The sequence below is a fragment of the Haplochromis burtoni genome, unplaced genomic scaffold, assembly GCF_018398535.1.
Source record: "Haplochromis burtoni strain Fernald_Lab_line unplaced genomic scaffold, NCSU_Asbu1 Contig_592, whole genome shotgun sequence".
In the NCBI taxonomy this organism is placed as follows: domain Eukaryota; kingdom Metazoa; phylum Chordata; class Actinopteri; order Cichliformes; family Cichlidae; genus Haplochromis; species Haplochromis burtoni.
Genome location: NW_024582953.1, coordinates 119,011 through 138,564, shown reverse-complemented (window position 1 = coordinate 138,564; position 19,554 = coordinate 119,011). Strand labels below are relative to the sequence as shown.

Here is a 19,554-nt window from a genome sequence, read left to right as displayed (position 1 = left end):
TGTGTGTGTGTGTGGCCTCCTCACCCATGAAGATGAAGAGGACGCCTCCCACTCGGGCACGGCGCTTCTTCACAGCTGAGGTGTCGTTCTGCAGCCGCACGCAGGCCATGGACATGAGGATCAGGAGCGTGGCGGGGAGACCCAGCAAACAGGCGCAGATCATCAGAGCACGAGCTGTCTGGACGTAGGCTGAGAGGCAGAGAGAGCATCTGTTTGGTTTAACGTTCTCAGCACAGCTCACCTCTGGCACTCAACAAGGCGCTGCTCACATTAGGAATGTGCACACGTGTTGCATGCACCGAAGACAAGAAGAAGATGCAAGAAAAAGCCTCTTTAGCCAGATTACTTTACTCAGAAAGTAATGTCTAATCTTGCTCTGAGTTACAGTCAAACACAGTCGGACGTCACTCTTCATGTCTTCACTGAACACACAGAGAATAAATCCAAAGTAATAAAACACTGGTGTTAATGATTTCTCCAAAAGCTCATGAGAGACAAACCCCACTAGGTTTTAAACACCTGGGACTCTCAGGCTTCTGGTTTAGAACTGAAGAGGCTGCTTAAAGCACGTAAAGAAGTCCAGTCATTTTCTGTCAAGCTGTTAAGATCTACAGAAATCTCAACAACTGTGCAAAGGACCACCAGAAGAAAGCTCAACCTTTGGCAGGCTTCTCTGTGTTAGCTGGATCTGTTAACTGGAACCACCTGTCAGAGATGACTGGTATCAACTTTCTTTGTTAATCCAGGCTAAACGATGACTCGCCCAAAGTGCACATCTAGATAAAAATCAGTCAGCGGGGACAAGGAGGAGAAATAGTCTGTGGCCACCACCTGCTAAACCATTCCCATTTTGGGTTTGTTGTCTCTCCACCTGCTGCACTTTACTTTTGCACTAAGTGGGTGAGATGGATGCCCAGAAGTTCAGTCCCTAACAACATAGATCAAAATCCCCGAAGTTTAACTGACTGTGTTATATTCTGACGGCCGAGTGTCGTCCTGTGTTTTTGAGTAGTGAACAAAAGGCTGATAAATTCCTTTAATTATGTTATGCACTGTTTGGTAAACGTGCAGAAGGTTTGTTTGGTAGTAAACAAATTAAAAGCTCAAAAAGTGGAAAAATTGGCTTTTACATTGTTGTTTATAGTTTGATATGAAACGTGTGAAATTAATAGTCAGTATTTATAATGAGAATAGAACTATACTCCTATAAACAGAGGACTGAGAAAACATTATTGAAATATGATGAACAATGTTTTACACCATAAAGCTGTTTAATTTAAAGAGTTTAAATAACCAGTTATATTTGTTTCTTTAAATAAAGCTTATAAGTTACCATAGTTTCCACAAGTGTTTGTTCTTCCCATCCTTCCTTTCACAATAAAAGTTATTGAGTACGAGCATAAATTGTGTGATTGCTGTATATCAAAGTGGTCTATAGAGGTGTGTCAAAGCAGTTTATGATCGATTATAGCTTCAAAATAAATATAAATATAAAAAATTAAATTCATATTAAAATGATATTTGACTGATGTTCTTATAAAAGGTAAGACTTATTTACAACATCTTCACAATTTAAAAGCAAATTCTGTCTTTCCTCATTAAATAAACTCTGCTATAAAATAAAGTAAGTACCTAAATGTTCTGATGCTCAAACACAAACAGCAAAGTTTCTCACAAACGCTGTGAAAAACTGTATTTGTTCATTTTTATTTGTATTCTGATGAACGAGACTGTTCGCTGAACATATTGAATAAACTGTAAAAAGAAAAAATCTTGTTACGAATATATTTTGTTGGTAAACAAGAATTCCGGTTTAAATACATGTGTCGATAACTTAATATTTTAATGTTAATAACGTGAAATAACCATAAATATTTAACTGTAATAAATCCAACTCTAAATATAAAGCGTAAACTGTTTTGTTGACACGCAGCCACTCGGCTCACTCGCTGCCTCCCGCAGACCCACGCAGCAAACGTGAGCTAAACACACTTGAAAGATCTCGTCACGCACATCATGTATTAGAGCATTTATTGGCGCATCTCACCGGGCAGTGTGAGGATCTGGGTGAGGCCCACGCAGTGGTAAAGGGACGGGGAGATGACGCACTCTGCCCACAGGCCTCGGGAGCTCAGCTCGTCCATGCGGACGCAGGTGGCCTTGGTGTAGTCGCAGGTCCGGACCCAGTCGTTGGTGGCCGTGGCCACGATCACCCCCACCCAGCCCACTCCGCTGGCCGCGGTGCCAAGGAGTTGCCTGCGCATCTGTGACATGGTGAGCACCGTGCGCCCCAAAAGAGAAAGATAAAGAAATTCAGCCTGTTTTTAAATTCAGAAACGCTTTCCTCTTTTTTTTAACGTCTGCGGGAGTTTAAAAAGTTTAAAAATGAAAAATTTTATAGGCCAAAGACTCAAAAAGAGTTTAAATGACTGCGTTATTGTCTAATAAGCAACAAAAAACACCGGAAAACAAAAACCACTGGAATAAAGCAAAAACTGATATATATTCAGAAATAACTGCAGACAGTTTTTCTCTGACTTGGAGCTTTAAACAACGTTTAAAAAGCTTAAAAGTCTAAATTTAAAAGCAGTCCTGTTCCGTCAGTGCGCCTGAAGCTGATCCACGAGAAAAATGCCCAGAATAAGATTTATCACAGGGTGTGGTGGAAACCGTACTCCTCTCCAAAGCCAATGGGAGCACATGTGAGATCCTAACCTAAACCAGATACGGGGAGAAAGGCAGGCTCAGACAGAAAAACAAGCATCACCTAAAGCCTTCCTGATGAAGCTAAATCAGTTTAGCTCATAAAGTCCAGAGTTGTCCTCATGTGTCACTCACCTGCACCTCTGTTGCCCTCTGCTGGTGGTCCCGCCATCCCATCAGCAGCACTTCTGCCGAAATCTGCTCAGGTCCACTCAGTTTGGGACATCAGCAGAAATGTTCAGTGAATGACACGTCTTAAAGTACAGCTTAAAGTATATGGAAGTTCTCAGGTGCTTTATTAAAAACATTACAAATATTAATATTTTAAAATACAATTCAATCTAAACAAAAAAGTTGTCGTTATTCACACCAGTTGATTAAAAATAAGGATTCACAACTAAATATTAGAAAAAACCTTTTTTATTATCATTTTAAACCAATCATTTGATGAAGGTGATTTTCAGCCTGGGTTTGTGTTTCCTGGATGACAGGACGGTTTCCCAGTAAAGAATGAAATATATAAAATATATAAAATATATAAAATATATAAAATATATAAAATATTAAAGTTTCCAAACCTCAAAATCATTTAAAACCTTAACATCTGACTGAAAACGATTTCTGTGTTTGTTCTGTTCTCAGCCACCATCCTTCAGTAATGTTGAGGTCTGGACTCTGTGTGTTTTTCTGTCCAATATAATACAGCACTTGATTGATCTCTATTACTATTGGTTATTTATTTTATTTTACTTTAAGTTATTACAAATTGAACAGAAAGAAAGACTCTGAGAGAATCTGTTGAATCAGCTGTTAAAAGAAGAAAACAAACAATAGAACAGAATACAGAGATCAAAGCAACGACCTAGATACGTGGAAGTAACAGTAACTACTAAATGCTGAATGCAACTGAGCAGCACACAAGAGCGACAGCGCACGATATGCTTCAAGGTAGAAGCCGAGGAAGATATAGTTTGTGTCTGTGAGCATCCGTGTGTGTGAACGTGCCCGAGTTCAAAAGGTTTCTCCATGTAACGATCTGCTGGAGGCTGTGGGGAGCCATAGCCCCGCCCCCAGAGCATGAAGCGCTAAAAATGCTTCTTGATAGTCGTCTCGTCTCTCAGATGTTGTCCATCTGCTGAGGATAGTTTTAGGACCGCTCTAAGCCTCTAAGCCTAAGTTAACCCCAGAGCTTCTACACCTGCAGCAGCCAGGTTGTAGGCACTGGGGTAAACTGCACTACGGGGGATCCCAAAACCTCTCAATCGCTCCACACCCCGACAAAGTGGGTCTGATAACCACTACACTGTGAAACTGTGCCAACTTTAACTTTAGCATTTTATTCATCCATGAAACCAGGAGGCGGCCCGACGTTTGCTCCTCAGTGGAACATCTGCTCCACGTGTCTGAAGTGTTTACGCACATTTTTGTTAGAAAGCCTGCTTTCACTGGGCTAGTAAAAGCTGTTTTACTTGGGAATTAATTTAAAACAAGATAAATAAATCGTTTGATGATCAATTATTCATTTATTAAATAATTTCAAGCAGGATACCATAAAAATGTGACGATTGAAGACACCAGCCTCTACCCTGATAGTGACTTTTTTAATACACAGACATGTCTTTGTCCAGAATATAGTGATATAAAACATTAAACTTTCATTAATCACTTACAAAGTCTACGCATTATTGTTTTTTCCTTGTACACACACGGGTTATGTTTAGCTACTGGATAGATTTGTTGCTGACGTCACGTTCTAAAAAAACTAAATAGACAAATTTTATATATTAAATGTTCAAAATCCTTCATCAAATAGCTTCAAATGTACACTCTCCAGCGGCATGTAAAATATACACAAAGTTACAAAACCCCCCCGTCTCCTGCTACAGTCGGAGGGCCCAAAACTGGTGAGACGTCTCATGGACTCTGCTGTCGTCATGCTCCCGCACTCCTCTCCAGCTCCCATCTGCTAAGGCCACGCCTAGATTTATAATCTCATGAATTATAAATTCCCACAAATCTCTTTTTGTGACTTTGCTCTGTCATCCTTGGTGTCAGCTTTTGACTTCTCTCGTTTCCTCGCGTCTTTATTGCCTTTTTTCCCTCTTCCATTTTAAACGCTTTCTCTTTTCCTCACGTTGTTTCTCTTTTTCTTTGTCTCTCATTGGTTTTTCAGTGCGTTGATGTGAGCGCAGATCTTCAGAGCAGGTCCCAGTTTTATGTTCATGCTGGTCATCAGATGGTCCTCGGTGAGCAGCAGCAGAGCCTGGCCGTCGATCTCCTGCACCCGGAAAGCCTCCGCTACGTCACTGCAGCCTGAAACAGCAACGCGGAGAGTTTAAAAACACTGACGGTGTCTGACTGAGCAAATGATTCTGTTCAGTCACACAGAAAGTAGCCATGGCCCTGACTTTAGTCACGTATAACGATCTAAACTCTTGACTTTTAATAAAAACACCTCCAAACTCCTGCAAAGTTTAGTCTGTGGGGATTGACTCTGTTTTGGAGCCTCGAGTGGACATTAGAGGAACTGCAGTTTTCCCCTTTCACTGTTGCTGCTGTCCTTCTGTCACAAGTCACTGCTCTGCTGTTTTTATATTAAGAGCTTTTGGTGTTTTCATTCATCAGTATTTTGGTGTACAATATTCTTATCATCCTCTTGATGAAGCACACCCCTGATGCACTCATGTCCACAGCTTCCTTGTTTATTGTCCATGCTGCGCTTCCATACGCGAGGATAGCTGTAACAACGACATCTAGGACTAGGATTAGGTATTACATGGTACTTTACTGTGTTCAAATCTTTTAAAGACACACTGCACACTGTGCTGAGATATGCTAATTTTGGCTAATATCACTTTGTTTGTGCAGAAAAGCTATTTAATGCATTCAAACGTGTCAACTTTGGGATTATTTTGTAGATTTAACTAAAGAAGTAGAAACACATGATGTGTTTGTATGACTTTTTGTGGCTGCTAATAAAAAAACGCATAAAGACACCATTTCAAGTTAGATTTTGGTGGCTTTCCTGTGAACACATTTTTTTAAAGGTTCATAAACTCAACAATTAAATGATTGGTTGGTGGTTTTTAGGCCACATGATGAAATAATGTGATGCAGGTTCTGATAAGAACCTTCAGCAGCCCAAGTTCTACCTGAGCCCTTGTTTGGTTCCTCAAATCCTGATCGTGTGGGAGGAGTTTGTGGACAAACGACCCAACAAACAAAGATTTGGTTTGTTACAGTAACATGTTTCACACTGTTCATCCAGGATCAGTTTATCCACTTTATTTCTAACAGAAACGAGTCTGGAGAATGTTTCGACCAGAAGAGATCTGCATAACTCTAAGAGCCACATCTGATCTTCTCTTAGAAATAAAGTGACAGTGATGAATATTAAAGGCAGCTAACAGTGTTTACTACAGAATCATCTCATGTGAAAGACTCAGTTTAGCTGTGAAACAGAGGTTCAGTTTCTCTCCCAGATGTTTCACAGCAGTCTCGCTGAGTCTGACGCTGTGTGGTTGGAAGTATTCTTCACATTACTTCACTCAGCAGTTAATTTCAGCATTTTGCGAAACCTTTAATGGGACTTGGGGGATACGAAGAAGCTGTGAGCGATTAAGACACGGAGTGTGGCGTAAATCAAACCGACGGTTCTGAGTTAAAGGTCCCGGGAGAAGCTCTACGTGTGGGGCATCAGCTCATGTTTACCTGGCAGCGTGTGGATGAAGGCGGTGACTTCCTCCACGCTCCACTGCGAGGGGGCTGGCTTAAACGTGGTGGTAGGCGTGGAAGTGGTCACGGCCGGCGCCGACGCCCTCCTCGCTCTCCGAGCCGCCCGACGCTCCATCCTAGCCGTCATGGCGACAGCGGGATCTTCCTCTCCTCCGTCATCGTCTTCCTCCTCCCTGCCTCCACCTCCCACCATATCGTCTTCATCTTCGTCCTCTTCTGCCGCCGCCGCTTTTTCTTTTCCATCTTTCTCCCGCTGACCGGCGCTCCACAGATCACGAGGCTGAAAGGAAACAAAGCGTGTAAGAAATGTAAAAGCCAGGAAACGTCCTGCCTGATATCAGCAGTTCAGGGGCTGCTGGGGTGATAGTGTGGGGCCCTGCAGCACCAGCGCAGCATCATTTAAACCCCACACTCCACCTCAATCATCTCAAACTGGTTACTTGTATACGACTCCACAGTCACCAGCTCTCACTCCAGCAGAGAACACGTGGGATGTGGTGGAGCGATAAATATGTAGAAACTGTGTGATGCTATCATGTCGACATGGACGAACACCTCAGAGGAATCTGTGAGTTATGAGAAAGTTCTCGACTCAAACGCAGTTCCAACTGAGTACAAGGAAGGTGTCACTGAATAAAGTGGCTGCTTAGAACTTAAAACTGGGCGTCTGTTTTCTGTCTGTCGGTGGAGCTTCCTGAGTTCTCGGCTCTCTGCTGCCCTCTAAAGGCCGTCGGCTGTCACTGAACCACAGATGGCTTCAAATGGCTCATTTCATGAGACCAAGTCTAAAATCCACTGCACACGACTAACTGAGCTAATGTAGTTTTACACTACTAAGTATTTTTAATTCATGTGTTTGTTTCAGTTTAGTTTCAGTGTTTTTTAGTTTTTCTGGGACGAAATTTAAAAAGTTTACAAAAGATATGAAGCTACAAACGCAGAGTGGCGTTTTTGTAGGAACGTAACCCATCAAATAAACATCACAAAGATCAATAAAAGCATAAAAATGTGTTTAATATTTGGAAAATCAGCCTCCTGTAATACAGCCGGTGCATGTGTACGTTCACTTCAGGAGCTCTAACAGAGTGTGGCTCTTTAAAACATCTCAGCACTTCTCTGTTTGCTGTTTTTAAGCTGTTGGCGAGTTCAGCGTCCCTACCAGCCGCAGCAGCAGGGGTTTCCCAGGGACTGACTCCGCCCGGTTGAGGGCAGGACGAGGCTTCTCTGACCGGCTTCCTGCGCTGAGAGCTCGCAGACGCTTCGTCAGTCGAACGTTAAACCTGAGGGGGGAGGAGGAAGGGGAGAAGCACAGAGACACGTGGTGATGTTTCCTCGTTCTGCTGCTTTCATTCACACTCGTATCTGCATCTGACACCTGCGCGCCTCCACGCAGGCCACACACACCACATCCTGTCACGCTGCTGCTGCGACTGCAGCACCCCTACGCTGTGTAAAGGTCCCGTGACATCACAGCTGCCCTCTTTAGCGCTTAAGCCAATGAAGCGAGGCCTTACCCGCGTGCACAGGAAGTGGAGCAGAAGCGTTTGGAGCGCATGAAGTTGTGTGCGTGGCCCCTCTTCCCGCAGAACTGGCAGTGCAGCACCGTTCGGTCTCTGTGGCCCGACCCTGTGAGAGGGACACAGTGGAGGTGAAGCTGAGAAACACAGAGTCTAACATGGTTCCCACTGCTGGTTTAGAAGACTAACAGCTCCCACATTTACCACATCAGCAGCAGAGTGACAGACGTGAGCAGAGCAGGATTCGGGCATGTGTGGGGTAAACGTCAGGTTTACCGCCGAGTTTTCAGGGTATTAAAAGTGGTTGACCTCTTAGACGTCTCACACACACTTTCACTGCACAGTCCCAGGGCTGCTCTCAGCTTGTATTTAGTGTTTAGCCTGTTCATGTGTTGAATGAGCCCCAGTGCTGCAGGTGCAGAACATGACGGGACAGGTTTACAGGGGTGGGCAGAGGCTGTGCCACAATGCAGAAACTCCGGTTTGGTTCACTGTTAGAGCCTGCGGACCAATCGCTGCGTCAAGACAAGAAATAGAAGATCTCTCACCGTTTTTAGAGAACAAGACTTGTTTGGTGTGCAGCCACGAGAAACCCTTTTTATATGTTTTCTTTAAGCCTGATTGATTTGCCTTTAATATTAAACTTGCTAGTCTTATATAAAAACTGCAAGAATTATGTTTTTATTCTTGATTCAATCAGCTCTGCTCTCATTTAAAGTCTCACAGCTGCAGGGAAAATGCGTCAGCTGCTTTGTTTTGAGTTTTCTGGGATGAATCTTTGTTGTTGATTTGGTGACAGTATGACGTGGGTGCGGCTGGTCTATTCTGCAGCTCTTACCAACAGCACTTTCATGCACCGAGACTTCAGAGCAGATAAACGAGCAGGTGTGAAGTTTAAAAGTTAAACTGCTCCTTACTGCTCCCAGGGTCGTCCGTGTCTCCTCCTTCCTCTTCGTCCGAGTCTGTGGAGTGCTCAGTTTGTTTTATCGTTTCCGTTACAGGCAGCGCCGCTTTCCCATTGGTCCCATTCACTTCCTGCGGTTTGGGCACCTGCTCTGGAACCAGCAGGGATGAGCGGTTCACCTGGACCACAGAAATAAGGAGAGTATAAATGCACCGCCTGTGGCTGAAAAGGTAATCGCAGTAAGGAGGGAATCCGTTTACATCCACCCAGAACTTATTCTACGTTCATACACGAGAAAGGTTTTGACTTTTTTCCCCTTTTAGTAACAAAATTGTAATATTTGCCGTCTCTAAGAAAGGGAAACCCAAGAAAAGGTGATAAACTGTAAAACCCAGATTGAACTGTCAGCTGAGCCACAATTTATTTAGGAAATGCTTAAATAAGCCTGAGGAGATTAAACACCAACTTATTTCACACTAAAAGCATCAAAACTAAAATTCTAACTTCACTTTTTCTGCCTTTGTGATGTAAAACAAACGTCTCCTTACAGGAAACGGTTGGAGCCCCTCCTGGATGACAAATCCCTCCACCAGGTGGGTGAGAACCTGCCGTCCCTCAGGCCACGGCCTTGGCTCCCAGGGGCTGCTCAGTGATTGGCTGAAGCTCTCTGACTCGTCCTCCAATTGTCCGAGAGGCTCTGCTTCAGTTTCCGTGGGGGGCTGCTGCTCGCCACCTGCTTTGTCCACCTTCGCTGGCTCATGCTGCGGTAGGCTGAGGTCAGTCGGGAGGGCGGTGTGCGCCGGGAGGAGAGGAGGAGGGTTTTCTGCCGAAGGAGTGGTGATGGGTGAGGAGGGGGGAGACTGAGAGGAGAGGCTGGACAACGCTGTGAGGAGCAGAGAAAGAAAAAAGAGTTGACTGAAAATGAAAAGGAACATGTTTTGAAAAAAGCATTGATTGCATGAAGTTACAGCCGAAAACAAAGCAGGACACTAATGTTCACCAGTGAGCAGCAGGTAGCAGCGAGCCTTTACTGCACCACTGTTATTCCTGCAGACGTCCTGTGACGACAGTTTGCTCAACAGCTCAATTGCTTTGTAGCCTGAAGCATCAGAAGCTGCTGCTGGCTGCACACTGTGCACCGACCATGTGTGCTTCTCCAGGACGAGCGGAGTAAAAACAACTAATCATGTGGAGCCTTTAAGGGAGCACAGCTCGGACAGATGAAGCTGTGGAAAACGCTTTAATGCAAAGCCTCGTGTAAACACACAGATATGAGCACTAAGTGTTGCTGCGTCTGAGCTGGTCACGGTACCTGACTGATTGTCGGACTGGGTCGACATGTTCTCACAGAAGTCCTCCTGGCTGACGGGCTGAAGGTCTTTCTGGGGCTCTGGCAGCCTCTGACTCTGGGCAGAGGCTTCGGGGACTGGAGCTGGCTCTGGTACCGGGACTGGTGCTGGAGTTTGGACTGGAAGTGGAGTTGAAATGAGACCCGTGATGGGTTTTGAGTCCACAGTGGAGTCTTTAACAGGATCAGGTTCCGGGATAGGGTCCGTGTTGTGGTACTGATGGGGAAGCTGTGCCGTCTGGTTCTCAGACTGGTCCATTGGAGTCTCTCCTTCCTCTTCCTCCTCCATCTTCTTGTCCTTGCCTTCCTCTCTCCTCTCTCTCTCACTTTGGCCTTCTTCTGTCACTTCCATTTGATCTTCCTCTCGGCTAACTTCCTGCACCTCCTGGCTGATTTGCTCCTCACTGGGCTCCTCCTCCTTCACCTTCTCTCTTTGGTCATCTTTCTCCACTCTCAGGTCTTTAGCAATGCTTTCCTCATCTTTGACTTCCTGTCTCACAGCTGCAGCTCTCTTTCTCTGCTCTTCAGCCTCCTTTACCTCCACCTTCTGGGTCAGATTTTGCGGCTGGGGCTCAGCTTGACTCTGCGGAGAGGCTGGACTCAGAAGGGATGGAGGTGAGGGCAGAGGAGAGGTGGTTTTTGGCAACGAGGGGTTTAAAGGAGGCAGAGGAGGAGGAGGAAGGACGTCTTCAGTGCTCAAAGTCCTCTTTGATTGGGCGGAAACCTCAGGTGACTCTGCCGCTGGAGGCGGCGGCTGCACCGAAGCATGCGTGTACGTTCCCGGCTGTGGCTGGCGACCCGAAGAGAGGGCGATGATCTGAAGCTGCTTCGCTGCAGACAACGAGCGCTCAAAATGCGGCACAGCTGACAGAGCGCTGGAGACAGATACCGGGCTGTGAGTTAACGGACAGCTCTTCAGTCCCACCAGCGGCCGGCTGATGGAAGACGCCTGGCTGGAGGGAGCAGCAGCGATTGGTTGGAGGGCCGAGGTCTGTCGAGGTGACGCCGCTCTGTGACCGTTAGGAGAGTGAAGTCTGGGTCTCAGAGGGACGGCTCGAACCGGAGAATAGAGAGCTGTGGGAGACGAGCATGAAGAGGAAACCATTAAACTATGAGGGATTTGACTAATAATGATCTGATACATGACAGACTGCCACTCGTGCATGTTGTTTAATTCTCATGTGCTTCACTGTAATCTGCTGATGCACAGCAGGCTGCAGGATTCAGGGTGTTGGCTGAAAAACTTTCTCACATTAAGATTTAAACATTTCCTTTCAGTGGCTCCAAAAACTCTGAATTATTTAGATGATCAAATGCAAATTTTATTATGTTTTTGTTTTCTGATTTTCATCTCTCAAGGCTGCAAAATATATCAAGACCCATGATTCAATTTACTTTGTTCTGCAGCACAGTGCAGTTTTCTTCCAGTGATTTATGAGTTCAGCTGCAGACAATGACGGCAAACATGCTGAAAACTGACTTGTTGTGTTCTGTGAGGGTAAACCGAAGCTCTGACGTCTCCGGGTAATAGAGAGGAATTATTACTGAAATGAAACGGTACACAGGACCACAGCAGTGCAGCTAAAGACGGCTCTGAACAGCTAAAAGCAGTAAGTTTGTCCTTTCTTGTTTTAAAAGTAACCAAAATTAAATAGTGAAAAAAGAAAAATATCTATTTAAAAAATGTAATTCTTTAAAAACTGAAGGCAAAAAATGATTGAAAGTATAAAACGCTCATTTTGAAACGATTTTTTTTTAGTTTACTCACTGCTTGTAGAAAAAAACTAAACATGCAATCTCACACCACAAGTGTGATTGTTGCTAACACCAGACTGTGGCTTGCTGCCAGAACAGCTGCAGAGAGATGCAGACGGCTTTAAACTGCAGGCTTTTATTTTGAAAGGTTCAGAGTGTTGATAACATCCAATATGTAATTTGAGGCTTTTATTTTGTGTCTTTTCTCCTTTCTTCACCTCCAACCCGTTGCAGCAGATGGCTGCCCGGTCCTGAGACCAGTCCTGAGGTTTCTTCCTGATATGAGGGGGTTTCCTTCCCACCAAGTGCTCGCCTACAGGGATTTGTCTCATTGCTCAGGCTTCTCTGTATTATTGTAGAGTCTCTACCTTACAATATAAAGGGCCTTGAAGCAACTGTTATCATTTTGAAAGCATACTGGTCTTCCACTGATGGCTTTTATTTTGAAACTTTGAAACACACCTCCCTCCAGTCCCCCCGGTTAGTCACTGCCAGGGTGAGAGCTGGATCCACCAATAAACTCAAACAGGATCAAATATCAATAAAACAAACCTGCAAACGCAGCATCAGCTGACTGAAAGTGCAGAATTATAATAATTTATGAGAATATATTCGTCTCTATGTAAGACCCTCACATGGAGGAGCGTACTCATCCGGCCTCATCACACCCTTCAGGGACCTACTTGGAGGCGGCACGGCGAGGTGTCGGCTGGGCGTGGTTGGACACTCCGTTGCTGTGATGCTGGACTGAGGTCGCGGCTTGAGAATCGGGAAGAGGGGGGCTTGAGGTCGAGAGAGGGGAGGCGGGGCCGTGGCGTTGGGCTTGAGGCGTAGGGAAGGAGGGATGGCGAGAGTCCCGGGGGGAGGAGGCCTCAAGGTGAGACTCTGGAGCTGGAAGGGACACAAAGATGTTCAGTTAGATCCCACCAAGGCGTTGGCTATCCAGTCACAGCTTAGCAACTGTTACCAGCGAGGGCGGGCGGGTATGTTACAGGCAGCAGGAAAAAAGCTCTCTGAAGCAGATTTAGTCTTAAACGTCGGACATTTTCTGATTGTTCACAAGGTGAAAATAAGAAATACAAAAACAATACCAACAAAAACAGAAAAACAAGATCACATTTCCTATTGCTGTGGGTCTGAGGACCAACTGTGGAGAGATCGTCCACTGATCCTGATCCCAGTCACAGCCGTCTGTTACAGTCAACGTGTGAGAGGAGTGTATTTCACCCAGAAGGAATTATGGGTAGTAGTTGAGCCTGGTTACCTCTCATATAACAGACTTTGTTGAGCTGGCACGCATCCCACACGCTGACATAACCCTTTCATTTCTCCAGCGAACGATCAGAAAACAGATCAAACATCCAGGTCTCAGAGCCGGGACACGCATGCGCACGGCTGCTCAAAGAAACCAGATTCTGCTTTTAGATCGCAGCACTGGGACTCAGGGCAGTTTTTACCACAGCTTGAATGTGTTCTTCACGTGTGCGTCTCCTGTACTTTTGTAGTTACGGAGACTAAACATGCTAAAAATGCCAAATTTGCATTTCATTAAATGACTGAAAGTTACTGAAAAAAGCAGCTCTGTCTGAGGTCAGGTCGGAAGATTTCACAAATAGTTTATATAGTGTGACCGTCCAGGCTCTTTAAGACCCCTCCTTCCTACAATGGAGCTTTCTTGTGATTGGCCAGCCTCTGGAAGATTAGGGGCAGCAGCTTGCGCTTGCTCGCTGTGCTTGCTGAGCTTCGTGTGTTTCAGACGACTGTGTAAAGAAGTCAGCTTTTTGCATTTACCGTCTAAGGTCAGTTCAAAAGATGCATTCACGTGCATATAAAGACATTTGCTCGGCTGCTCACCTGAGCCGAGGCGGGGTTAGAGGAAGGAGGAGAAGTGGAAACAGAGGAGGAGGAAGAGGAGGAGCACGGCTGGGGCGGCCGCATAGCAGATGTAAGAATTAGCTGCAGGAGAAAAGGAGGAAACAGGTGAAGGAGGAGATGAGCAGAGGAGAGCAGGACAGCACAGATGTTTGTGTGAGACATAACTGAAGCATCTTCTTGGCCTTTGCTTCCTTTTAATGACCTAATAAAACACCCATAAACATAAAGGTTACTTTTTCAAACGGATCAACACCAGATTTGAACCCTCACACAAGAAAACTGTGAATTTTGCTGGGGACTATTTTCTGCGGTGGATTAATACAACTGCGAGGCATATGCTTCATATTCAGTGTTTTTCAATGTTAAACAGACATTTTTACAACACATTTAAGTGTTTAAATCCAGGTGGCAGATCTAGATGATGGAAATGATTTGTGAGATTAACCACGGTTTAATATTTCACCGTTAAAAGAACTTTTATGAACAGATAAATAACCTTTAGTCTAAAATAGGTTTCTGTGCAAATAATCAAATGATGTCAATAATGACAATTTGATGGTTTTCACAGATGTGCAGTTTTGAGCTCATCAGTCACAATCAAGCCGCTTTGCTCTTTCTATACATGAACACTCATAATATCTGGGGAGCGTTCTTTATTGAGAAACAGAGTTTACTTTGTTTCTGTCGCTCAGGCTCAGTCTGACTCTTCTTCAGCTGAGCACCACCGTCTGCCATCAGAGACATGATCAGAGCAGACACAAAGATTCAGTATGTGGAACACTGATGATGCAAATCAGACATGAAATCATTAAAGCTGTGAATTCATTTATCTTGTTGTTGACTTATCTCTACCATGGCGGCTGCACAGCACTCTTGTTCTTAGTAACTGCAGTTGCAGCAGAGTATGCTCAGCTCAAGGATGAAAACAGACATATTTGTATATTTCTGACATGCAAATGTCAGTGACAATGAAACACAAACATATGCATTGCTTAACTTAGTGATGGGAGTCAGGTACTAGCTACATGCATGCAGCTATACACAGTCAGCCAATCACAGGGCAGCGTCTCTATGCATGTAGGCATGTAGACACGGTCGAGACGACGTGATGAAGTTAAAGCTGAGCATGTGGAACAAAAGGTGATTTAAGTGCCTCTGAATGTGGCGAGGTTGTTGGTGCCAGACGGCACGGTCGGAATATTTCAGGATCTGCTGGGATTTTCCCACCGAAAAAGAAAATATCCAGTGAGCAGCAGTTCTCTGGGCGAAACGTGCCTCGCTGAGGTCAGACGTCAGTAACTCAAATAAGCACTGTGTGGCGAGGCGTGGTCTGCGATGCTGCTGCAGGTGAGATGGACGCACCTGCGCTGATCTGCAATCACAGCTGTGCTGTTGTCATTAGTGGTTGTTGGTGGTGATGTGTACGGCTGGCAGCTGTTACAGCAACCGTGTGAATATTGTAAGCAGAAAGCATGAAGATGCACCCGGGCCTGCTGTGGGTTTGTTACACACTGGTTACAGCCGTAGCAGAAGAGCATCTCTGAGCTAACAGCTAGTCCAACCTCAGACCACACAGTGTCCTTTCTGTCAGCTACGAGAAGCCCGAGGCTACAGTCCACACAGGCTGCCCAAGACTGGACAACAGAAGCCTGGAAACATGTTTCCTGGTCTGATGAGTCGCGACTTCGGCAACATTAAGACTTCAGTGTCACGATTTGGCCTAAACAACATGAAGCTTCGTGTCAACTGTTCAAACTGCTGGTGGTGAAACAGCTTGGGCCTCTTAGGCCGTGGTGTTTAAATGATGCTACCTATTGTTGCTGAACATGTCCATCCTCTTATCACTACACTGTATCCATCTTCCAAAGGTCACTTTCAGCAGGACAACAGGGCTCAACCTCGTACTAGCAACGTGTACCTCATGAAGTGGCCTCTGAGTGTATAATGTGTACTCTCTGCTGTAAATCAAAGATTTGGGGAAAATGTGGTGCTTCAAGATCGTTTTAAACTAAAACTTCAAACACATAATCTTCTCCCAAACAGGTAGTATGTACATCATCAGTTACCATGGTGATTTAGAGAGGTAAAGCACCTCTGTAACACTTAAAAGTCGGACTTTAAGCTCAACACGGCTGCCTTAACCTGGTAACGTTGCTTCATAGTCTGTGTTTTCAAACTGTTTCAGATCACGTCTCACAGGGTTTTTGGTGCAGTGCATTTAATATCATTTACATCATGTTTGTGTTTGTTTAGTATTCGGAGAAATTTCTGCTTTGAAAGCTTTGAAACGTCTGTTTTCAGATTTATTTGCAGCTTTAAACTCTGAGCTTTTCCTGCCAACTGGCTCATTTTAATACTCGTCATCCTTTCTGCAGCTGCACACTCTGTCCTGTTCACTGTGAGCAGCAGAACAGAGTGTGTGTGTGTGTGTGTGTGTGTGTGTGTGTGTGTGTGTGTGTGTGTGTGTGTGTGTGTGTGTGTGTGTGTGTGTGTGTGTTTACCATCTGAGCTCTAAGCAACACTTGGTCTTGGCCTGTCCCTTTGAGACCTTTTCCTAGGAGCAATGTCTGCTGGGACACCTTGGGATGCCTGACAGGGGAAGGGTTCTGATTGGTTCGCACAAGACCAGGTGTGCCCACAGGAGTCTGTGATACCTGGAACAGAGGCAGGAGAGGGGGGAAGGGAAGCAATTAAGGCAGTGCTTCAGAGCAGGGATGACTTTTTGTGATATTTCCTCGAACAGCAAAGCAGTCACGAGTGTGTTTGGGTGGAAACCAAAAGAGTAAACAATGAAAATGTTTTAATGCTTCTTTTCAACAAAGAAAAACACTAAATGAATACTTTAACAATGGACAGCTTCATCCAAGCAGATTAAACTGTCTCCACCAGGCAGCTCACATCTGTTTATAGTTCTTTAATCTCATCTATCAGGTTTAATTTAAAGATTTAAAATACTGGTTTTTAAAATTTGTTGTCAGAAACTGTTTGGCATGTTTTTAGGCAAAGGAGTGGATTTTAAATCAGAAGTTCAGACTTGAATTAAAGGGGTTTAATAAAAGTATTCCCTCAAATATTCAGGAATTACAGCCATTTCAATGCACAGTCGCTCATTTTCAGAGGCTCAGAATTCATTAGACAACTGTTTAATATGTTTTCACGGCCACCAAATGCAAGTGTTTCATTTGCATTTGTTTGCTTTTTCAGAGGAACTCTCAACACGAGGTCCGAATAAATGTCAGTGCGAGACAAACAGGCCATCACTCGACTGAAAGTCCAAATAAAACAAATGAACCCATCAGACAGAAAGAAAAAATCAACATTGTGGTGCATCGGCCAGCTCAGCAGCACTACGAGACTTTAAAGACCACAGAACGCTCTCAGGGAGGATCATCGTCACAGGGTTTACACCAACAGGGTGCAAACCACTGGGTACACTCAAGAACAGGAGCCAGAGTTTACCAGAAAACGCACACGGCTGGCAGTGGAAGCAGGTCACGAGTGTTTACTGATGACGCGATTGCTGATAGAAGCAGCGGGATGAAGTGTACGGGCTGTAGCCTCTGCTCAGATTCAGACAAACGCTGCAGGGCTGATCGGACAGAGCATCGGAGCGCAGACGGACAATGAGCCGGACCACAAAAGTGACCCAGTGCAGAGAAACGTGATCCTCTTCAACGGCCACGTCGGGCACCTGATCTCAACCCGACACAGCAGCTTTTCAGTTACTAAAGGAAGAAAGACACAAACTTACTTCTGTTGAGCTTCGAATTAAGCGGAAAGTCTGAACTTCAATCACAATCGGTCGATTGTTTCATTTAAAATCGCAGCGGTGGCCATCGGGTATCAGTAACTGTCCTTTTCTGTTGCTGACATCCAGCTAATGACAAGTTCTGAGAACAGCTTCAGCCGGGATTGAAGTTTCTGATTTCGTGCTCATCTCAAGCTCGTGTCTTTAAAGCTCTAACGTGAGGAACCGCAGACTGTGCAGCTTTTTGTATCTGGCAGCAACGCCTGCATACAGAGTGTGAACGCCAGCGTCTCTGTGGCTCGCTCACAGTTCAGCCTGTTTACTCACTGAATTAACAGAGAGCGAGACCCGAGTGTAAGGATGTGAAACGCACTCAGATGAAAGCAAACAAAGAGGAAACTGTAACCCCAAACAGTCAAACACTGACCCAGATGGAGCCTGACAGGTGAAAGGTCCGAGGCTTCGTCTCACGAGCTGTCTGTCATTCTTACATTTAGATTATTCACACCTGATCTTTCTCTTTAAATCCGTTTGTTCAGGTCAGCTGTCGCTTTCAACAGTTGTTCCAACATTTAATGAAACTCAGCTTAAATTATTCTCACACACCACGTGTCACAGAAATATGAATAAAATACAGATTCGGTCATTTAAGCCGGTTGACTGTCATGTGCTGTACCTGCATTTTTATTTACTGTAGCTTCACTTTATGGATGAAGCTTGCTAACAAAGCTAGCACTAGCTATCAACTTTGTGCACCTTTGCACCAAATCCAAAGAGTGAAAACTGTGATTTGAGTCTTCGCTGTGCGTTCTGTAAAGATGGCAGTACAAGTAAACATCACGAGTGCAGGAAGGCTAGATAAAACTTTGAGCTCAAGCTGTTTTATTTACATCCGTCCTCTGCGTCAGGCTCGTCTTCTCAGATTAAATTACTGCGTCTTTTTCAGACGAAGCTAAAAATGATTTGGTCCTAATGTTATCAGCCTGTTGAATGACTGCTGTCAGTCTTATGAATACAGCCAGTAGGTGGCCTCTCCTTATGTAACCCAGAGACTGTGCATAAAAGAGGCATCACAGGTTTTCTTTTCGAAGTTAACGTTTTAGCCACTGTCATGGTGGGATTCTTGGATGTGGTCATGAGAGGGTGGAGACGTGCGTCCTTATTCTGTATGGGTGCAATGTATGAACACAGATATGGTTTAAAGAGCAAAGATCCAATACAGACAAACTGGACAAACTCCAGCAAAAATGTCTCTAAGTGTTTCTAAATGAAAGACGTGTTCCTGCTTCTCTATGTGGGGGTCTGTGTGACCTTTACCTGTCTGCCAGGTGGACTGGCTGGCGTGTGAAACGGTGTGATTGGCGTTGAGGTTGCAGAGAGGACCCTAGCGCTCCCGTTGGTCAGGCTGGTGGAGATCTTGGCAGACATGGTGGTGTTGTTGTGCGTTGCAGAAGAAGTTGGAGAGGATGAGAGGAGTGGTGAAGGAGCGGTCGCTACGACAGGAGAGGAGGAGGACGAAGGGGGAGGGAGAAGGGAGGGGGAAGGGGGGGTTTGCACGGAGGAAGACATTTTGGAAGAATGGTTGTGTCGGGAGTATGTGCGGAGGGCGGGGGCAGGGGTGGAGGTAAGTTTAGGGGGAGTCGGGACGAGGACGTGAGGAGACGGAGCGCCTGCCGTTGCTGCTGCCGCCTTTGGTCCATGGTTTGTGGTGATGGAGGGAGCGGGAGTGAGAGGCGGGGGAGGGGAGGAGGTGGTGGGTGTCAGCGAGGGTGCGGGGGAGTCCAGGAGCATGGGGTTGGGGGTAAGCCGAGGAGGCGTGGGGGTCGGAGGGGTGGCGGAGGACTCAGCGGCGGTCGGAGGGCTCGTTCCATTGGTGGCCTCGCCGTGATCTGATTGGCTCTGCCGAACCAGCTCCCTGTCCATCCTTCAACACTGAAGCACGCTGAGGAGCACAGACACACACACACAC

At 45.4% G+C, this 19,554-nt stretch overlaps 2 protein-coding genes across 4 annotated transcripts in view; both read right to left on the bottom strand.

The window, feature by feature from the left end:
• cldn11b (claudin 11b) overlaps positions 1 to 4,091 on the bottom strand; it is a 7,186-nt gene extending 3,095 nt beyond the window's left edge. The window contains exons 1-2 of the mRNA XM_005948608.3: positions 2,048 to 4,091; positions 25 to 189 (exon numbers count right to left, since the gene is read on the bottom strand). Of these exons, the coding sequence (XP_005948670.1) occupies positions 25 to 189; positions 2,048 to 2,273 (391 nt within the window). The 5' untranslated portion in view covers positions 2,274 to 4,091. The remainder of the gene's footprint in view (positions 1 to 24; positions 190 to 2,047) is intronic.
• A 115-nt stretch (positions 4,092 to 4,206) lies between these two features.
• The window catches only part of si:ch211-230g15.5 (nascent polypeptide-associated complex subunit alpha, muscle-specific form), a 24,864-nt gene continuing 9,516 nt past the window's right edge, over positions 4,207 to 19,554 (bottom strand). Inside the window, exons 2-12 of one of the 3 annotated variants that reach the window (XM_005948605.3) lie at positions 18,903 to 19,527; positions 16,339 to 16,491; positions 13,817 to 13,918; positions 12,598 to 12,853; positions 10,172 to 11,281; positions 9,408 to 9,742; positions 8,873 to 9,038; positions 7,953 to 8,064; positions 7,598 to 7,718; positions 6,415 to 6,718; positions 4,207 to 5,016 (exon numbers count right to left, since the gene is read on the bottom strand). In XM_005948605.3, coding sequence (XP_005948667.1) covers positions 4,862 to 5,016; positions 6,415 to 6,718; positions 7,598 to 7,718; positions 7,953 to 8,064; positions 8,873 to 9,038; positions 9,408 to 9,742; positions 10,172 to 11,281; positions 12,598 to 12,853; positions 13,817 to 13,918; positions 16,339 to 16,491; positions 18,903 to 19,508 — 3,420 coding nt within the window. In that variant the 5' untranslated portion in view covers positions 19,509 to 19,527 and the 3' untranslated portion in view covers positions 4,207 to 4,861. The remainder of the gene's footprint in view (positions 5,017 to 6,414; positions 6,719 to 7,597; positions 7,719 to 7,952; positions 8,065 to 8,872; positions 9,039 to 9,407; positions 9,743 to 10,171; positions 11,282 to 12,597; positions 12,854 to 13,816; positions 13,919 to 16,338; positions 16,492 to 18,902; positions 19,528 to 19,554) is intronic. The other 2 variants (XM_005948606.3, XM_005948607.3) reach the window with 2 other exon arrangements.